The sequence below is a fragment of the Siphateles boraxobius genome, unplaced genomic scaffold, assembly GCF_051911475.1.
Source record: "Siphateles boraxobius isolate OS27281-9 unplaced genomic scaffold, OSU_SipBor_1 54, whole genome shotgun sequence".
NCBI lineage: Eukaryota > Metazoa > Chordata > Actinopteri > Cypriniformes > Leuciscidae > Siphateles > Siphateles boraxobius.
In genome coordinates, this window is record NW_027509180.1 from 4979747 (window position 1) to 5000789 (window position 21043).

Below are 21043 nucleotides of genomic sequence, written 5' to 3' on the forward strand. Positions count from 1 at the left end.
GCAAGACGCAAAATACATTGCATTGTGCACCTTTTTGCAAGAGTTTCAGAGTGAAATGACTGAAAAGTCAGTATGTGTCATCGGCACCATGCTTTGAAGATACTCAAGATATTTCTTCCTTGTTAAAACATAATGAAAAAAATATATTTTATTTTTTTCCTTTTGTAATGAAACGGGTCTTGACAGATTTCTTGAGTCATACCGAGAACAAAGATAAATGCCGTAGTTGGACCGGACTTGCTGTCCACAGTAATGGTTGTGTTTTGTGTCTGTCACAGTCAGGTTTGTTTGGACTCGTTGTTTTTCATCATCGTCTGCTTTAATCACTCTTTTGTTGTCATGGACACTAATGATGTTCAGCTTTACACTCATCAATCACCATCATCATCATCATCACCTGTATTTGTGTTCAGTTCTGTGTCAGTCTAGTGTCTGGTGTCTTCTTTAATGGATGTGTTGCATGTTACTCTGTTCCTGTTTGGATTACCTATTTTTTAATTAAATATTCCTTCATCTTCATGTGATCATCTCTGAACCCAGTTTAGACAGACCACTGTGAACTCTCACACATTCAGAAAACAGTTCCTCTTCTTTCCTAAAGTGGGTTTCTGTAGAAAAGAGAATTTATTTAACAGTTGTATGCAGAACTGGCCCGAGCCTTTTGGGGGCCCTAAGCAGAATTTGATTTGGGGGCCCCCTCCCACTACGCGAAGTCACCTGTGCTTGACGATTATTGACACAAATGTCACGCAATAATGATACATTATAAATGAATACAGTGAGGTTATGTATTAATACAAAATAAATGCTTAATAAAAAATAGATGCCTACTTAAAAAAGTTTTAACTTTTACTTTACTCTTTTACTAACTCTTTGAAAATTCTTAAAACAAATTGTCTCAAAACATATAAAATAAATTATTTGCTAAAATAATGTCAAAACTTAGAAATCAGAAACATAATAAGAGCAAGGGCTCAACAATGACAATTATTGTTGAAAACTGTAAAAATATTATTATTTCTCAACTGTCTCAATAAAGTGTAACTGTCCTCAAAATCTTTTTTTATTATCATTATTGTAACAGACTTTGTTGGATTGTACATGACAGAATCCAACAAAGTCTGTTACTATAATATGGGTAATGTACTGGCGCTCGTTGTATGTGTGTATGCAATCTATTTTTCCCCTCTGGGCTTGCCGTAGATAGGAATGGGTCGTGCGCACTTGGTACTGGAGTGTTGCGGGTTTTTGGAGTTAGTGATCTGATGTGTGGTATAATAAAGTGGAGAAGAGTTCAAACTGCTGTGTTTATTATTTATTCAAACTGCTAACCTTACACCTAGAAGGTTAAGTTCCCCTGCTGCTGTTTTCTCCAATTTAAACCGATACCGTGACTATGCGCAGTTGCGCACGAATTGTCTATGCACTCGCGAGGTGACTAGATTATGCGCATGACTTAAACGCTGCCAGACACAGCAGCAGTTGTTGGCAGGTATATTGATCATGAAGTCAGAATTTTCTTGTCTTGAATTATTCATTCATACATTCACATTTATTCATTCATTTATGTCACTTGTTTAAGTCATCTAAAAAAAAAAAAAAGCAGCTGCTTAGTTCACTTATGCTTTGGGCCGGCCCTGGTTGTATGCAAAATGCAATGTTAAGATTGTTTGGCGTCATCCGTAATCCAGATCCGTAGGGTAGAAGACACACTCAGTTCCCGCCTTAAGATGAAGACAGGGTGCTGACGAGTGTTGTGAGTAATGTTATTGGTGTAGATAGAATGTTACAAAAAACTTGAGGCAATAAAACAAAGAATTAAACTATAGTAGTCTGGCTTAAATGGTAACAAACGGCTTGTCACGTCATGGAACCACACGGCACACCAACACACGGTCAAAAGACTGTTTGCCCTCTCAGACACCCCAGATACTGTGGCTTCCTGTCTTTAAGGCCTTTCCATAGACAGTATAAGAAGTGGACAGAGCCATCTCATTGGAACTCAGTTGAGACAGTTGAAGCCCATTTTTAGCGATTTTTTAGCACTTCCGTTCCTGACGCGCAGACTCAAACCGACTCAAACTAAGCTTGATGACGTGAGCAACCTGTCTGACAGACGTAAATCTTCTAGTAGCTGTGCGTTAAAATTGCCAACGTTAATCACTTCATATGTATTCACTTGCCACATACCGAATTATTTCCAATTCCCCAAAAACGTTGTTGAAATATTTTGTCCCGTTGCTTTTATGGACTCATTATCTATGGGCTTCTCCCTTGCGGGACGTCCCCCCGATTGCCTGTGAGCTTCTCCTCCTGTCTATACGGTAATGCCTCTATTGTGCGACATAAAGTCGCGTGGTTATGACGCAATCGTTAGCCTGTTTTTAACAAAAACGGCTTCTACGGGGCCATAACGTAAGATACAAAGTAATGGAGCCTTTTATACATTGTCGTGTTTATTTAGAAATATATAATGGACAAATGAAGTATTTGGACGCCTCAGATGTAAAGTTATTCGCTGTCAAAGTGACGCAAAATGAAATAGGAGTCAATGGAATGCTAACAGCAGGTGAAGTTCTGCTAAAATGGCGGCTCGCGCGAGGCTTCAACATCCGGCTGATGGATTACCCGCTTGGGCTCCACCTTCAGCCTCTCAACCGTCCTTTAGGTGGCGGTAGACATACCTGTGGTCACATATAATCAGTCACTCATTCATCCACAGACACACACCACTATTCACAAAAAAAATAAACATGAAATCAACTCAAAGCTCAATTTGGCTCCTCCATACCGGCCTCTAATTGTGTTTGTAAAGGCAAAAACAATTACTTTTTTAAATGAAAAAGGAGCCATTTCTACTTGCAGTTTAACTTAAAAAAAATGACAATAATTTACATCTTATAGTAAAATTCAAAATGAAACTCAAAATTGAATGAGTCAACTCATCTTCAAGGTTCTTGAATGCTCAGGACTTCTTTACAGAACCTTCGTCACCCGCTAACAGCAAACAGATTTTGGACACTGGCCTCTCTAGTACACTCGTTATTGTTTTCAGCTTCACGACCCGGACATGACCTCTGGCGTCAGGTTTGGCCTCTACAATTCTTCCCAGTAGCCACGAACTGCGAGGAGCGGTATTGTCTGCGATCAAGGCGATGTCCCCACTTAAGGTAAGTTGGTTTTAAATTCACACATTCGCGTTAAAGAACTTTTTTCAATTAAATAGTCAATAAAGTTATTTTTTTCAGATTCAAAGCAGCTACATGATATTGACAACAAAGATTGTGAACTACAACATTTTCTACAATCGATCAAAATGGGCAAGTAAATTTTTAATGCATACAAACTTTAGAGAATATTCAATGTAGTGTCGTAACCAAGATAGGGACCGTCTAAAAAGTTAATATTGTTTTTCATCGTGTGCAAACAGACAACTACATTTTAGCCAACTGCAGATGTAGCCTACTGGCAAATATCTCTCACATTATGTAGAAAATCCTCCTTTAGCAACAAAACCTGCATTATAATGACGGTGTTTAAAAAGGTGTTTATGAAATAATAATGAATGAACCTGTACATGAACTGTAATTTGGTAACAATCCAGACTGTAGAAAGTGGAAAAACATTTTTAATCTCCTGAACATAGTTATTCGCTTCATTTTACAACCATTTATATTTATTTATTTATTTATTTGACAAAAAAAAAAATTAAAAAGAACTGTGTAAGTGTGGTGGTTTTAATAATGACACATTAATAAAATGATTTATTTCAAAAGGTTTTGAAAAGCATATAGACGACTGCTACAAAGCAAGTTGGATCATCTTGTCTGGACCCTACAGAACACACTACAGCCCATGTCTTGCTGTTTTATTCACCTCGGTTTTTCTTTTTTTATCTGTGATAAAGACTTTGTAACAGTGTTCTCCAGGTGTTGAATAAAAATAATGGCTAAACTCTATTTTATGTTTTCCTGTTGTATCACATCTGTGTTTAACATGGAACTCTAACATTAACACAATTCACGTACATTGATTGATGTTTACAGTCCTGCAGAAATATTACTGTCCACGGCACTGAATCCATCAGATTATTGACAAGTACTCCGAAAACTTGACAGCAAACATGATGTTTATTTTGGGTGTGAAGTGTGTGGATTTTGGAATAAACTGCTGCTTCAATGTATATGTAATGAGTAATTATAATCAAGGTTTTCTTTCTAAATATTACATGAGTGAATACTTGTGAGATTTTACTTTGTTATATAAGTTACCAGTGTGATTACTGAAATGTTCTTTTGATGTATTCTCTAATGTCTGTATTTGATATCTGAATGCAGTAACAGTGCTTGCTCATTTAGGCTTCCAGAAATGAAATGTGGAAATATGTTTTGTTTTGTTAAGAAAGGCCTTCAACATGTGTCAATACATACATCTGGGAGTCACAGGGGTCATTGAAGTCTATCGCTTAAGGGAACTTTTCTCAGTTAAAGCCTTACTTTCCAGTTAGACTAAAGTGTAGCTCTTCTTTAGAGAAAGAACGCATAATCCTGATGTTTTGAGAATACTCTCCTGTTTATAGTGAGAGCCTGGCCAAATCCAACCTTGGAAAAGCTGTGTGTCAGTGTGTGTGTTAGTCTTCTTGGTTACAGGTTAAGGAACCACTGGCATTATTGGAGATTGACTGAGTTGTTGTTCTGGACATGCTGGCGCCCAGCAACCCAAATCTGAGACCTGGAAAATCACGACGAGCCTAACTTCAGGGTCCGAGTTTCAGCTGCATAATCCATGGAGATATGCTTCAGTCTATCTGTATATGTGTGGAAAATTGTTTAGATTTTACGTGTACTTAGCCAATTAGAAGTAGCTAACCTGTAAGCAATAATGTAATCAATGCCCTTGGAAATGGTAGAACTGCTGTGATCTTTGTAACTGTAAGCGGGGCGGCCTACTAACTCCTGTGTGAGTATTGAAGCTGACTTCTGCTGATGAAACTGAAAACTATCTTCAGTAAAACTTTTCTTTAATTTATTATAATTCTGACTCCTGCTCTTCATTCATCATATCTGGTTCTGGGTCTTTGACTGTGCGCCCCTAACAGGTGAACATTTAAAAAACTAGCAAAACTCCTATGGGGTTCTTCAATGCCACACCTTCCATCAAAAAAAGTACATTATCTAAATGTATTTATTACTGTAATGGCTGAAAACAGTAGCTTCTTTACTTCATGGATGTATTTATAGAGGAATGATTTGCTTTAAAAGAACATTGAAACCATTATAAACAAAGTACAGTTTTGACAATAACTCCCATAATGTACGTACAATTATCAAATGTTTATTTAAAAAATTACTATATTTCCCCCAAAGTATTTTTTCCTAGTGACCTGACTGACTTACTACAGGTGAAATTTTGACAATAACTCCCATACTGTACGTGCCATTGACAAATACGTTTTTCAAAAAATTACTGTAAATCACCCAAAGTATTTTTTCGTGTTCCAATGGCTGTAGTGCTTTGCCAGCGACCAGACTAACTTACTACAGGTGAAATTTTGACAATATCTCCCTTACTGTACGTACTATTGTCAAATATGTTTAAGAAAAAAATACTGTAAATCAACTAAAGTATTTTTTCGTGTTCCAAAGGCTCTAGTGCTTTCCCAGTGACCAGACTGACTTACTACAGGTGAAATCTTGACAATACCTCCCTTACTGTACATACAATATTAAAATATGTTTATGAAAAAATTACTGTAATTCACCTAAAGTATTTTTTCGTGTTCCAAAGGCTATAGTGCTTTCCTAGCGACCAGACTCACTTACTACAGGTGAAATCTTGACAATATCTACCTTACTGTACATACTATTGTCAAATATGTTTAAGAAAAAATTACAGTAAATCACCTAAAGTATTTTTTCGTGTTCCAAAGGCTATAGTGCTTTCCCAGCGACCAGACTCACTTACTACAGGTGAAATCTTGACAATATCTACCTTACTGTACGTACTATTGACAAATGAGTTTTTCAAAAATTACTGTAAATCACCCAAAGTATTTTTTCGTGTTCCAATGGCTGTAGTGCTTTCCCAACAACCAGAATGACTTACTACAGGTGAAATTTTGACAATATCTCCGTTACTGTACGTACTATTGTCAAATATGTTTAAGAAAAAAATACTGTAAATCACCGTAAGTATTTTTTCGTGTTCCAAAGGCTATAGTGCTTTCCCAGCGACCAGACTCACTTACTACAGGTGAAATCTTGACAATATCTCCCTTACTGTACATACTATTGTCAAATATGTTTAAGAAAAAATTACAGTAAATCACCTAAAGTATTTTTTCGTGTTCCAAAGGCTATAGTGCTTTCCCACCGACCAGACTCACTTACTACAGATGAAATCTTGACAATATCTACCTTACTGTACGTACTATTGACAAATGAGTTTTTCAAAAATTACTGTAAATCACCCAAAGTATTTTTTCGTGTTCCAAAGGCTGTAGTGCTTTCCCAGCCACCAGACTGACTTACTACAGGTGAAATTTTGACAATATCTACCTGATTGTACATACTATTGTCAAATATGTTTAAGAAAAAATTACTGTTCATCACCTAAAGTATTTTTTCGTGTTCCAAAGGCTATAGTGCTTTCCCAGTGACCAGACTGACTTACTACAGGGGAAATCTTGACAATATCTACCTTACTGTACGTATTATTGACAAATGAGTTTTTCAAAAATTACTGTAAATCACCTTAAGTATTTTTTCGTGTTCCAAAGGCTATAGTGCTTTCCCAGTGACCAGACTGACTTACTACAGGTGAAATCTTGACAATATCTCTCTTACTGTACGTACTATTGACAAATTCGTTTTTCAAAAAATTACTGTAATTCATCGTAAGTATGGTTTCGTGTTCCAAAGTCCGTAGGGCTTTCTACAGGTGAAATTTCCACCATAACTCGGATACTGTACAATTATATATATATATATATATATATATATATACACGTATATTATGTTTATTACCTATGTTTATGTAATAAACTGTAATATATGAAGATTATTAATCGCCGATGTACTAATATTCCTGCCTTCCTGGATGTTAAATGTTGAAATTTCTGTGGAATTTCAACCACTGAATTTATGGCAGTGAATTTGTAAAGCGAAATAAAATGGACTGAAAATTTCCTGTCGAGTATTATAGGTTGTATTTTTAAACAGAATGAACATTGGAAGTGAAATCTGAAAGGTGAATATGGATTATTTAATTTTTAATAATGAAGACGTGTGTAAAATTTTTTGAATTAAAATATTCACAGCTTAAATGTATAACCATGTTGAATTTCAGCCAATAAAAATGCAAGCCCTTAAAATACAATGCATTCATTATTTAATTCCATGTATAGACAGCTATATCCAAAGGTTTTGGAAATAAATAATGTACAATGTGGGATATTTTGTTGATATTAAGGAATTGAAGGAAAAAGATATTGTCTGTTTTATAAAGGACATAATGGGTTGGGATAATTTGATTGGACAAGTGTGACTAAAGTGAAACAGAAACTTTTTAGTAAAAACCCCTCATGATAAATTGAGCTTTTTTGTTGTTGTTGTTGTTGAATGGAGGAGACCAAGTCAGATGATTAAGTAAAACATTTTTTTATTTCTTAACAGCAGACAATCAAATAATAAACAAAGAGTAAAATTAATTAATTCATAATCAGGATCAGAAGTTGCATGCATACACATAAATGCATATTGTCTGGTACCCTAAAAGTGTCAGAAAGTTGTTTATCTTAATGTTCATCTTAATACAATACACAATACAGAAGTACTGCACAACATGTCCCTTCTCCAAGATGTTTAGCTAAGATAACATTCTTTTGTCACTTTATTCTCAGACATGTCTTCAGAGATCTTGAGAGATTTTGTGTATTTTATCTTCAGTTGATTTCATCTAAGGCTGTGACTGGAAGTAACTCTTGTGTTTCTCTTTTCTTCAGTGATTCTCCTTGTTAACACCAGGTGTTCATCAATAATGCTCAATCATTATTCAATCAATTAATTATCTCATTAACTCCAACACTGATCAGTGTTACATTTAACAGCCTTTAGTGTGCACACTGAGCAGTGTTCATTTCATCTGGGCAAACCCATGTGGGGCCTACATGGAAACCCGGGGGCAAAACTGGCTGGGTCCCAGTTACATAGCCCACGTCAAACCCATGTTGGCCCCACATGGCTGTGCTGACTGGGCAGCGCGGACGCTGTAGAAATATGTAGTATTTCACACATTCCTCGGGATCTATGTGCTCCTATGTTAAGAATTACATGCTTTAATGATGACAACAGTCGGTATTCACACGAGCTTCGTTGATCAGCACACTTCGACGTGATTATTTTATGGTGCAAATAAAATCAAAATCAAGTAATCTTTTAAAATGGGCGCCGAAATGCATTGCTAAAACCTTGCGTCAGACTCACGGAGGATGTGTGTCATATAGCCTACATTCTGAATGGTGTTGTAATACAAGTTTTGTCGCATGTTTAATATGGCGGTGTAAAAATCCCTTACATTTCAGTTCGAATATATATATATATATATATATATATATATATATATATATATATTAGCTATAGCCTACTCTGTGTGTGTAATTTGCTTATTGTTTGTATAATGCCTTTGTTCATTTTATTTAAAAGAAAGAGTTCCTGCATGCACTCTGAATACTAAAATATAGTTTAAATGTAAAAAGCTGAAAAATAAAAATGGTAGAGTAAAAAATAAACTATTGTCACATGTGGTACTGTTTTAGGAGACACTTTGACAAGTGAACACTGGAATGCCAAGTTGTGTGTGAGGAGAGCATTCAGCCTAGCTTCCTGTCTGGCCTTGCTACTGTTCACTGCATATTACATATTCAATCAGGAGGAGGCAGCCTGCACCTTGGAGTTCATTTAAAGGTAATGATTGAATTCTTAACAACCTCAGTACATTTTACACATTTATTCAATATCAGAACTTGCCTTTAGACAGGGACATGCAGTCAGGGTAGGCAGGGTAGGCAGTGCCTCACCAAAGGAAATGTTGACATTACATTTATTAATTCCAAGAGCTTTATTAATTCACCACATTATTAATTGCATTTATTTTATTCCAAATATACATTTTTGTAACAATAATTTTCAGGAATAGACATACACTCTCAGAAAATAAAGTACATAATTGTACCTTTAGGGGTACAATGGCTTGTCACTGGGGCTGTACCCTCAAGGGTACAATATTGTACCCTTGTGATTTGTACCTTAAGAGACCAGTCTTGTACCTGTGGTGACAATTTGACAAAATGGACCCTTCAAAAATGGTAAAAAATTGTCTTTGACAGGGTACAATTGTTGACTATAATGATATATATATATATATATATATATATATATATATATATATATATATATATATATATATATCACACACACGCTGAACTAAAATCAGAAATTATTAAATTCTTTTTATTTTCACATTTTCCAACATTTCATTTTAAACTCAATGTCTAACTGTGACATATAAATTATCATCATCTGAGTAAGAGTCATTTGCCTGAAAGTCCATTTCATCTCCTTTCATCTCGACGTCGGTTACTTCTATGCCTGCTTCTGATATTTTCTGAAGGACCTCCTCGGTTGAAAGCCCTGGAAGAACCATGAGTAACTGTGCTATGACTTCTTCTCAACCGATGGCCAAAAGAAGTAAAGACCGAAAACTGGACGTTCTTTTAAATTGAGATTCAAGCAGCCAATCAGGGTTGGCTCTACATACAGTCTCAGAAAATAAAGTACATAATTGTACCTTTAGGGGTACAATGGCTTGTCACTGGGGCTGTACCCTCAAGGGTACAATATTGTACCTTAACCTTTAAAATAAACGGTACATATATGTACCTTTTAATGCTTTTTGACCCTCAAAAAGGTACATTTATGTACCTTGAGATCCAACCGCAAAAACTCAAGTGTTAATTGAACTCTCCTGGGAGTTTATATGACTCCAGACTCAAGAGTGTTAAAGTGTTAAAATATGAGTGTTCAATTAACACTCAAAAATGTGTTAAAGTTAATGATCTAATTTAGTGATTCATTGAGGGATGATTTACCATTATTGAAGACACCTGATGTTACCATCAGAATCACTGAAGGAGAAAATATTTTTTTTAAGACACTGTTATGGTTATCAGTGTGTGCTTTAGTTGGGCTCTTGACCCTCAAATCATTAATTTTAGATTTTGTTTGGCTGTTGTATCTGAGCTATAACTGCCAGATGAACAAAGAGAAAAGGTGATCAAGTCGTGTTGATTGTGTTTTGACATAATCATAATTTACTTGAATCATTAAACTCATTTGGAATCTAATCTCAGACTTAAATGTATATTGTTGATTTTAGCAGCCTGTGATTCTACAGCAAATGATTTCCAGCATTTTCAATATAAACCAAAATATTTCTTGAAAGTTGTTCTGATCAAAAGACTTTTTAAAAAATTATTTTATGTAGACACACTGACATCAATAATCAGCCTGTGAATTTCAACAATGGTGACAATAATAAAGCATGTTGCAGGGCATTCTGGGTGCTACCAATCAAAACTCATTCATGGCTCCCATCATGCATTGCGGTATGAATAAATTATGATCCGAATTGTTTTACTAATGTCCTTTCCCTAATTGAATATTCTGTTTGTCACCATTGTTGAGATTCATACACTGATTCTTGATGTCTGTGTGTGCCTAAAAGAAAGATTTGTTTTATCAGAAAACTTTTAAGAAATCCTTACGATTACAAATTTCTGGATTTTAGTCTGTAGAATCACAGGCTGCTGTAATCAACAATATACATTTAAGTCAGCAATTAGACTTTAAATGAGTTCAGGTTAAATTATGATTATGTCAAAACATAACCAACACCACCTGCTCAACTTTTCTCTTTGTTCATCTGGCAGTTTTAACTCAGATACAACAGAGAAACATAATCTAATATTAACAGTTTAAGGGTCAAGAGCCCAACTAAAGCAAACACTGATCACCATAACGGTGTCTTGATTTTTTTTATTTTCTCCTTCAGTGATTCTGTTTGTTAACATCAGGTGTCTTCAATAATTGTCAATCATCACTCAATGAATCACTTAATGAGCTCATTAACTTTAACAGTCTTGATTGTTAATTTAACATGCATATTTGAACACTTTAACACTCTTGAGTCTGGAGCCAAATAGACTCCCAGGAGAGTTCATTTAACACTGGAGTTTTTGCTGTGTTATAATGATTGAATCTCAGTAAATTGACTTACAAAACTTTTATTTCCTTTATTTCAAGGCTACTTAAATATAGTGATAAGTTAAAACCTACCTTAAATGATTAAGGTATCCTTAAAACCTTAAAAAATCTAAATAATTGTTACAAAAAATGTTTTACTTGGCAGAGGCTGTCTTTTGATATTGTACCTTAACCTTTAAAAGAAACGGTATATATATGTACCTTTTAATACTTGGGGACATATATGTACCTTTTTGACCCTCAAAAAGGTACATATATGTACCTTGGGGGACAGAAATGGACTCCTACTGTACCCCTATTTCTGACAGTGTATAATATACTCCTTTTGCCATTGTTTGCTCCTAAAAATCATTGTTTCATGCAGAAAATTCAAGGCCATGGCCATTGAGGCAGAGGTTAGCAGTGCTACTTAGCATATAGCGGCGCCTAGCGTTGGAAGCGTCCAATGAAGAAAAAAGAGCTGTGGTCGCTAACGGGAAACCGAAACCGTTGTAGACGAAGTCCATGCGTCTATCCCTCTGGACAAAGTTTTCAATTACTTTGTTGTAAAAGTCCTCTTTTTTTGGGTGTATTTCTCAATTTCATGAGTCTCTCCTTTTCAATGGAAATAAGAGCCAACTCAGCCAAGGAGGAAAGTCTTCTGTGTTCTGCTCCATTCACGTCAGAGGCGCCATTGGATGTGCGTAACACGTACTTTGAGGCAAAGTGAAAACAGAAGGTATAAACTGAAAATCACAATTTTCCATTGGACCAATGCAAATATATATTTTGAATGAATTGCACTGATGTTTCACTTTTTCAGTGCATAGCAATGCCAAAGGTCAGCTATAAGCAAAGAAATAAACCAGAACTGGACCTTATCTGAGCTAAAAAAAAAAAAAATCTGTTTATTAAACATTATTTATATTATTTTTTTTACTGTTGGTGGCCATTTTAGGATGCTACATTACTTTTTCTAACTTGTGTTAGTGCGAAAAGAGAGAGACTGTGGAGGGATACCCAAATTATAATAAAATGGTGTTTAACAGATGTAACTGAGTCATTAACTTATCATTTACAAAAAACAATCAAACAAACAAAATTAACCTTCTTTAAAACACATTTATTACCTACATTGAACATTTCTAGAGGAAAGTAAATGAGTCAAAGTAGCATGTTTCTTCTATTGATTTTTGCTGGTTCATCTAACCCAGCAGGCACAGGATATAGACTACAACGTCGGCCAGACGTTGGATTTTGGTTGAAAATGAAAGTCGGGTTGACGTCTAAATCCAATGTTTGTTTTACGTCAGGCTCCAACGTTGGGCAGTCGTTGAATTTTGGTTGGAATAAACCAAACAAAAAGGTGAAATGCATGGCCATAGACTTATAACCAGCTTCACTTAAAACTAACCAGATTTACTTTTTTTAATTTCCATTTGAATGAAATCAATAGTTGTATTTTAAAGTCACCAAGATGGTGGTGAGCGTTTGCTTTAGTTGTGCTCTTGACCCTTAACTCTTTAATATAAAGAGATTTTCTCAGATTTTCTCTGGCTGCTATAATTGTGTGTTTACAAAGCACAATGGTTGTAGCTAAAAAAAGCCATGAGATCAGGTGATGTTGGCTGTTTATTGCTGATGATGATATCATCGTGTAATTTCCTGAGTCCCTGATCTTTTTCAGTGTCTAATGCATTGATTAAATGGGACTTGTGGTTTTAATATTGCTTTATTCATAATAGAAATCATTTGATTCTACAGCATATCTAGCAGTGTTGTTTATCATAGAATATACTTGTTTTTTAAAAACTATTTAGTGCACAAAAACCTTTAATCTATGGCATTACTTAGACGCACACAGACATCAAGAAACAGCGTATGAATCTCAACAATGGTGACAATCAAACAAAATATCAAGATAATCAGATCAACTCAAAAAATCCTGCATAATTTATTAATGCCGCAGTGCATAATGGGAGATATGGGTGAGTTTTGATTGGTGGTACCCAGCATGCACTGCAGCATGAAGCATTTAATTTATTGTCACCATTGTTGAGAGTCATACACTGATTCTTGATGTCTAAGTAATAATGTTGAAGAAAATGTTTAATGCACTAAATTTTTTTACAATCCTTTATATTATTTGATATAACGTTGCTTTCATACTGTAAAATAAAATGGGTTCTGTTTTAAAACATTAAAAACACAAGTACAAAGTTATCAAAACTTTCAGGCAATTATATGATGATGACTTCATCATCAATAAACAATCATCATCACCTAATCTAATTTTCTCTAGGCTTTTTTGCCACAATTAATGTGCTTCATAAAAACACACAATTATAGCAGCCAGAGAATATTTACACTAAAGAGTCAATGGCCAAGAGTCCAACTAAAGCAAACACTTACCACCATCATGGTGACTTTAAAATACAACTATTGATCTCATTAAACCAGAAATGAAATAAAGTGAGTCTGGTTAGTAATAAGTGAAGCTGGTAATGCTGTTTGAGATGTTCACTCTTCCTCTGCTGAGATCTTCACAGATTTAATGCGCTGCCATATATGTCACATTTTTTTGCAGTGTTTATTCCAACCAAAATTCAACATCTGTGTGACGTTGAAGCTTGACGTCAAACAAACGTGGGGTTTAGACGTCAACCTGATTTTCATTTTCAACCAAAATATGACGTCTGACTGACGTTGGATTAGTTGGAGTCCAACGTCTGCCTGACGTCACATTGACGTACTGTGCCTGCTGGGAACACACACAAACGGCTTCTTTACAGTACATACGTCATCATCCCAGTAGCCATCTGTTGCAAGAAAGAAAAATATTTGTTTTTATCATTTGTATATTATGAACAACTAAATAATGTTTGTTTAGATGTATGTTTATGAACATTAGCACTTACTTGTATATTTTAGCTCAAGGCAGCGCTCATTGTACCAGTTATCAGGCTCGTCAGGCGACCAGTACTGAAAGTTCATTTTGGTTCCATCACTCCAGAGCCAAACTCCCTCCTGTGAACAGAAGAGAAAAAAGAACATTGCGTTTATGCCCACAGCACACATGGCTTAATGTTATCTTTCTTAATCTAAAAGATGATTCATCGTGAACCCTAACCCCATCTCCACTTTAAAAATGTCAAAAATCTAAACAGAAATGAACAGAAATGATTTCACAAACAGGGTATCAGTGAAGAACAGAAATAAGACAGAAATACTTAAATACTCAAGACAACTTTTTTAAAAGTCTTTTGATCTAGGCCAACTTCAAATCGTTTACAGACTACATATTTCTGTAGATAGTGTATTACAAGCATCCATTTTTTGCACAATAACTAAAGTATCAAGATAATTGCAGTGAAGAACTTCATAAGCTTGATTTACATAATCATATCCACCTTGAATATTTTGACATATTTCACCCAGAATCCCTTAAGTCCTGCCCTATCTCTTTTTGCCAGCTTCTTCCAGGATTCATAAGCTCTAAAAAATGCCTTTAATTGTTTTTTTTCGCTTCCTCTTCACACATTTGTTTACACCACATTTATCACACCATTTAATTCTTAAATATTATGAGCCTATTTTGGTGTAAATATTTAAATATAACTGTAAAAAGTGTTAATTTGTAGACAATTAAATGTCTATTACTTATTACTCCATTGAAGATGGGGCAGAGGCAGGCTCAGAAGCTCAGAGAGTGAGGGAGAAGCCCGTTGAGCATCAGCCAAATCAGACACTTACAGGCAGAGATGGGCAGTATTTTAATTACAAAATACTCAAAAGTAATTGAATAAGTCTTTCAAAATACATGTAATTTGTATTTTCCTTAACAAAAATAAATCAAATGTAATTTGTATTTAAAATAGGGCTGGGCGATATATCTCACGATATTGTTATGCGCATCTCTTCAGTAAAGCCGGTTCCTTGATTAGTAGTAAATCACCTCCACCTGCTTTCAGATGGAAGATATGATGCAGATATGAATGTTAAATTAACACTCAAGAGTGTTAAAGTTAATTAGATAATTAAGTGATTAATTTAGTGATGTTTGAGCATTATTGATGTTAACAAGCAGAATCACTGAAGGAGAAAATCTCAAATTGTAAGCCACCGTTATGGCTAACCGTGTTTGCTTCAGTTGGGATCTTAACCTTTATACATTCACTTTAAATTTTGTTTGTCTGCTGTTATTGATTTATAACAGTCAATTTAACAAAGAAAAGTGTGATCTGATTAGAGTTGTGACGTTCGCGAACGAACCGATTCTTTTGAACGGCTCATAAACATGAACGATGGGAGCCGTTCTTTCTGTCGTTCTTTTTTTCCTAAGCGTGTTTCACACAGATGCACACAAATTAGCTCTTCAGTTATAGGGGAAGGGGCGCACCCAGCGCAGGGGTGCTACTGCCTAACAGCATGATGATAGTAGTTGTGCACGCGCGCGCATCCTTTCTGTGAGTACTCCAATGGGAAAAAAAAAACCTACGTGCCTCTGTCATTGGGTAGGACCGGAGCCAATGACTTGTGCGCGCTGCCGTCAAGCTGGCTTCTTAAATTGACTATATTTAAAAAGAGCCAAAAGAGCCGTTTTTTTTTAATCAAAATGTTCTTGTGTGATAACAATGTTCTTGTGTGGAAGTGTTAGTGTTTGTAGTAAAAGCTGCTTTGCACAGAAATTCATTGCAGCCGGCTTTGTTTTTTTATGTTTGTAATGGGGTAGAATATGGACTACAAATTAGATGGACTACAAATCCCATGATTTAAGATGCTATAAAGGGAAACCAAACTGTTTAGACTTCCTCTTTGTGGTACCATGTGTCAAGCAGGAAAAGCTGTTTGGTGTCTTTCAAGGCTGTGTAATAGCAGATGAAAAACTAAGTTGATTGATGAGCAGCATATAACTGAATTGGGAAGGTAAGGGTTGTGATTTATGATGACTAGAGTGAGTTTGTCTAGTTTTAACATGTTTGTATTGGTCTTCTGTTTTAGTATTCTGAGGGGAATGGTGTTGATTGGTGCCTCAGAGAATTAAGCAGATATATTTGAGAACACAGGTAGCCTACTGATCTTAATTTAATTATTGAATAGGGGGATTTGTTTTTAAGCTTAATTTTATAATTGTAATTTGTGTGTTATGTTTAATGGTTTTAAGGTTTTTTTAATCTTTGTAAATATTTTATTGGGCAATCATCAATTTGTATTCTTTGTTTTATTTACAGATGATGCATGATTGCCGTTTACTTTATTGAAAGCATTGGTGGCTTAATGGGTGTCTGAAGAGATGACTTTAATGTTGAATTGAGTCTTGTGTACAGAAGTGGCAAAGTGATTTAATTTGTGATATTGTTTTTGTGTTTTGTTTTGTTGTTGTTTTGGACCTATAACTGACAGTGGGGTTCCCATCTTCTTTTATATGATCTACTCTGTTAAGGTTTGGGGAATAGATTGTAGTGGTTTGATTTACTTTACAATTGTGGAGGTTGGAGTGAATTTGTGTTTGGTGAACTTGTGAGTGTGCACACAGTTTCAGAGTAATTTCTATTGGATAGGATTGGGAACCCTGTTGTAACGGTTACAATTTTGTTTTGTTTTCTCTCTTTGCCAGTTCTGATTACCCATTGTGAATATTGTGCAATAAACTGTTATCTTTGCAACGAAACACACTGTGGTTGTGGCCCTTTTATTTAGTTCTCATCTCTTGCGAGATGACGGGGTTACATGTTTATTTGTGAGAAGGTATTGTATGAATAACATAAGTCAACATAGCTTTACACATAGGCCTGCACACACTTTGTACTAAAGGTGAATCCAAAATAGTGATGTCACTTTCTAAACCGAGGGATGTTGTGCAACCCTATGGAATATAGTCCACACATGACAAATGAGGTAATAAACAATATTTCAGAATAATTCAAACTCAGATATTGGTGTGTGACATTTGAGTTTTAATTATTTGACTACAAATCTCACCTCATCATTCCTCTCAGTGATTATTTCCAGGATAAACTGAGATACCCCCAAGCTGGCTTCTTAAAACTGACTAAATATTTAAAAAGAGCCAAAAGAGCCGTTCTTTTGAACGGCTCTTTGAAAGGAACGGATCGCCAAGATCCGGATCCCCTCAAAGAGCCATACATCCCATCACTAGATCTGATGGTGTTGGTAATGTTTTGGCATAATAATGCTGTGATCTGAAAAATGAAACTAATAGTTTGGTTTAACTTGTTAGCAAAAGCTTTGTGATTCTACAGCATATGATTATCAATATTTTTCTTATCTAAAATAATTAATAAACATTGTTCTGATCAAAAACACTTTCAAATAAATGTATTTGAAACACAGACATCAATAATCAGCCTGTGAATCTCAACAATGGTGACAATAAAAAAGCATGTTGCAGTGGCTGCCACCAATCACAACTCATTAATGGCTCCCATCATGCAATGCGGTATGAATAAATTATGATCTGAATTGTCTATGTAATTTACTTTTCCTAATTGAATATTCTGCTCGTCACCATTGTTGAGATGCATTGACTGAATCTTGAACTCTGTGTGTGTGCCTCAAAGAAAGAGTTTCTTTTTAAACAACTATTAGGAAATTCTTTATATTATATCTAAAATTCTGGATATTTATGAAGAATCACAGTTATGCTATAACCAACAGCATAAATCACAAACATAAAGTTCAAACCCAAGGGCTAAATTCACATCATGTGACGGGGCGTTCCCGGGGGACCGTCTGCATGTATACAACTATACAATTTGCAGAAAGAGAAAACTGAAAAGAATGATTAGAGCAAAATCGAAAAGAATTTCGATTTTCAGATGGAGATGAATGACATGTAGCAGCATGTCATGGTAAGGAACATTCTTATGTTCTATCATACAGCTAGATCTATAATAACGACAAGACATTTCCAAGCAATAGCCTATTGACATCATATCCGGGAGATAAGTAAGTAAATTCGAGTATAATCACAGGCTTCGCTTATCCCGTGCGAATGCGAAATTTAGATGTGGGGGGGTAATTTCTTATTCACACGAGGTCCCCAGATAATACTGATCCAGTGCGAATAGGGCTTTAGTGAGATTTTCAGAGATTTAATGTCTTCTTTAATCTTCAGTAGATTTCATCTTAAGACTATGGCTGAAGTCAGTTAGTTCTTGTGTTTCTCTTTCCTTCGGTTATTCTGCTTGTTGACAGCAGGTGTTCATAACTAATGCTCAATCATCACTTAATTAATCACTTCATTATCTCATTAACTTTAACACGGATTCAAGGTTACTTTAACTCTCTGCAGAGAGTTAATTTTTTGGATTTTGCTATGTACAAACAGGTAAGATTTTAAAACAGTTTAATCTGAAATCAATATCTTTTATCCTTATAATTATGAATGTGGTGAAATGCTTGGTAATAAGTGGAATGACTGTATACCATATCTCTTAAATGTCTGTCTAGTTTGAACTTGCTGCTGAAACTGCTCTCTCCGCGGAAGCTTTGCGTTTAAAGATTTAATAATATATTTAGACTTAGATCAATATTTGCTTTGACACATGTCTGGGTTGGGATGCTTCGCGTCGAGGTCCTCATCACCCTGTCGGGGGTTTATTTTGAGAGAACAACCGGCCGAATGTACATTATTCTTTACTAGCAGTGTTGACTTAACACTGAGGATTTTGCTGTGGAGTAGCACAAAAAGCATAATCAAAAAAGTATTTGCATACTTGAACAGCATCATGACCTCCGATCCAGGCACGAGTTGAGCTCGCAGCTTCGTATCTAATCAACCTCTGTATAAAAGTGTACTCCTCTTTGCTGTGTACAGAAGCAAGGTTCCCATCCAAATCCAAACATAATTTCTGTAGAGACATGAGCAAACATAAATGTAGAAAATAATATTGTATAGCTTTAAATGAATTTTCCAAAATCTGTGACATGCCTTTAATTGACATTGAAATCATTTTACTCATGCTGTTTATTTTTTGCCTTATTCTGCCTTTTGAGATGAGACTACTTTTCTAGAAAAGGTTATTGTTATACTGTACATACTGTATAGATTGGCTATAACTTCACATATATTAAGTTATATTAAGTTTACAATTTATTTAGTGATCTTCTCATGATAACATGAAATGTGTTGTGTCTGTATTCTTATCACAGTGATGTATGTCCGCCCCCTAGAACTTCATTGTAATTTCTTTACTCGACATTTTTTAAAAATATATTTTTTTTAAACTGAGGAACAAGTTTAAATTATGTTCCTGCGATAATTGACAGGTGTCAAGATGTTTACAGAGCTTAAGTTGTATTTAATCAAGAATATACTTATATGTCATATTAGAAGCTGAATGTATCATACCTCTGCATCAATCCACGTTTGAAGGTTAAAGAAAAACTTGAAGCATCTGCATCCAAAGGGACGCCAGTCATCCATACAGACTGTTAAATGATAGATTTGTTTGTTATTTTTTTTACCATTAATGACCTTTTATGTAATTAAATAATTTTCATTAAAGGCACACTATAGGTACAACGTTTTTTATCCCTCAGTTCCCCCCATCTCTAAAAATCAGAGACGATGTTGGTTCTCTGTTCCGAGATCTCTGTCTCGTTCTCTTTTCTCCAGCAGACTCTCCTCCGTTCACTGTTCGATTAAATTGAGCGGTTAGTGAGTTAGTGGTTAATTAGTGGCAGAGGTTGGTTAGTTAGTGGCAGAGGTTAGGTAGTAACCCACCCTCTGGCAAGAGGAGGATTAAACAACTATAACTAAACCTGTACAGATAATTCAGAACGCTGCAGCTCGTCTTGTCTTCAATGAGCCCAAAAGAGCCCACGTCCCTCCTCTGTTCATCTCACTGCACTGACTACCACTCGCTGCTCACATCAAGTTCAAGGCATTGACGCTTGCTTACAGATCAAGCACAGGCTCAGCTCCCTCCTACATTCACTCGCTCCTACGAGTCTACATCTCTACCAGAAGCCTGCGATCGGTCAATGAGTGATAGCTTGAAAATTGACTTACAAAATCACTCTCCAGAACATTCTCATTCACAGTTCCTTGCTGGAGGAATGATCTTTCCTCCTTCATCCTCCGGAATGCAGAATCCCTGACAACATTCAAAAGACAACTGAAAACTCATCTCTTCCGTGAGCACCTAACCTGAAAAAAAAAAATTCCTTTAATCCTCCATTGCTTATGCTACTCTGAGCAATGCCTGAACTTTGTATTTTGAGCACTTGTTGCGTTATTTTTGCCTCTCCACGATGACTCGCTTGCTTTAGTCCTCATTTGTAAGTTGCTTTGGACAAAGGCATCTGCTAAATGACTGAATGTAAATGTAACTCCACAAACAGCATTACCAGCTTCACTTATTACTAACCAGACTGACTTTATTTCTGTCATGTGTCCAAAAGTCTGTATTGAGATTAACAGAGGTTTAGATGTTAATGATTTATTGAAAACAATAGTTTGGTTTAGTTTAATAGTTGTTAGTTTAGTTGGTTTAATAGTGTTTGCTTTAGTTGGACTCTTGACCCTTAATTTTTTAACGTTAGTTTTTGTCTTGCTGTTTGATACGGCGAGAGAAAATATGATCAGTTGGCTTATTAATAAGAATATTTTCATTATGTTTTGGCTTAGTTCATTGACCTTATGTCTGATATTTGTAGGGGTGACCCAGCACACTTTAATAGAACATGTAAATGATTTAAAAATTGTATTGCATAAT

The 21043-nt window shown here is 35.5% G+C and overlaps 2 protein-coding genes across 1 annotated transcript; both read right to left on the minus strand.

The window, feature by feature from the left end:
* The window catches only part of LOC143714420 (uncharacterized), a 596609-nt gene that overhangs the window by 380723 nt on the left and 194843 nt on the right, over nucleotides 1-21043 (minus strand).
* On the minus strand, nucleotides 517-20403 carry LOC143714384 (galactose-specific lectin nattectin-like). Its single transcript, XM_077205492.1, has 5 exons — nucleotides 20338-20403; nucleotides 19040-19174; nucleotides 14219-14327; nucleotides 14054-14119; nucleotides 517-608 (listed from the first exon to the last, which is right to left on the minus strand). Exons 1-5 carry the CDS (start codon nucleotides 20401-20403, stop codon nucleotides 517-519), a joined length of 468 nt encoding a protein of 155 aa, XP_077061607.1.

What these genes read in the sequence shown, in the direction of transcription:
- LOC143714384 (XM_077205492.1), bottom strand. Translation starts at nt 20,403, where the DNA reads ATGAAGGAGGAAAGATCATTCCTCCAGCAAGGAACTGTGAATGAGAAT. An exon ending in GAGGTCATGATGCTGTTCAA is followed by an intron (nt 14,328 to 19,039) that starts GTATGCAAATAC and finishes TTCTGTTCACAG; the next exon opens with GAGGGAGTTTGGCTCTGGAG. An exon ending in GTGTGTTCCCAGCAGGCACA is followed by an intron (nt 609 to 14,053) that starts GTACGTCAATGT and finishes TCTTTTCTACAG; the next exon opens with AAACCCACTTTAGGAAAGAA.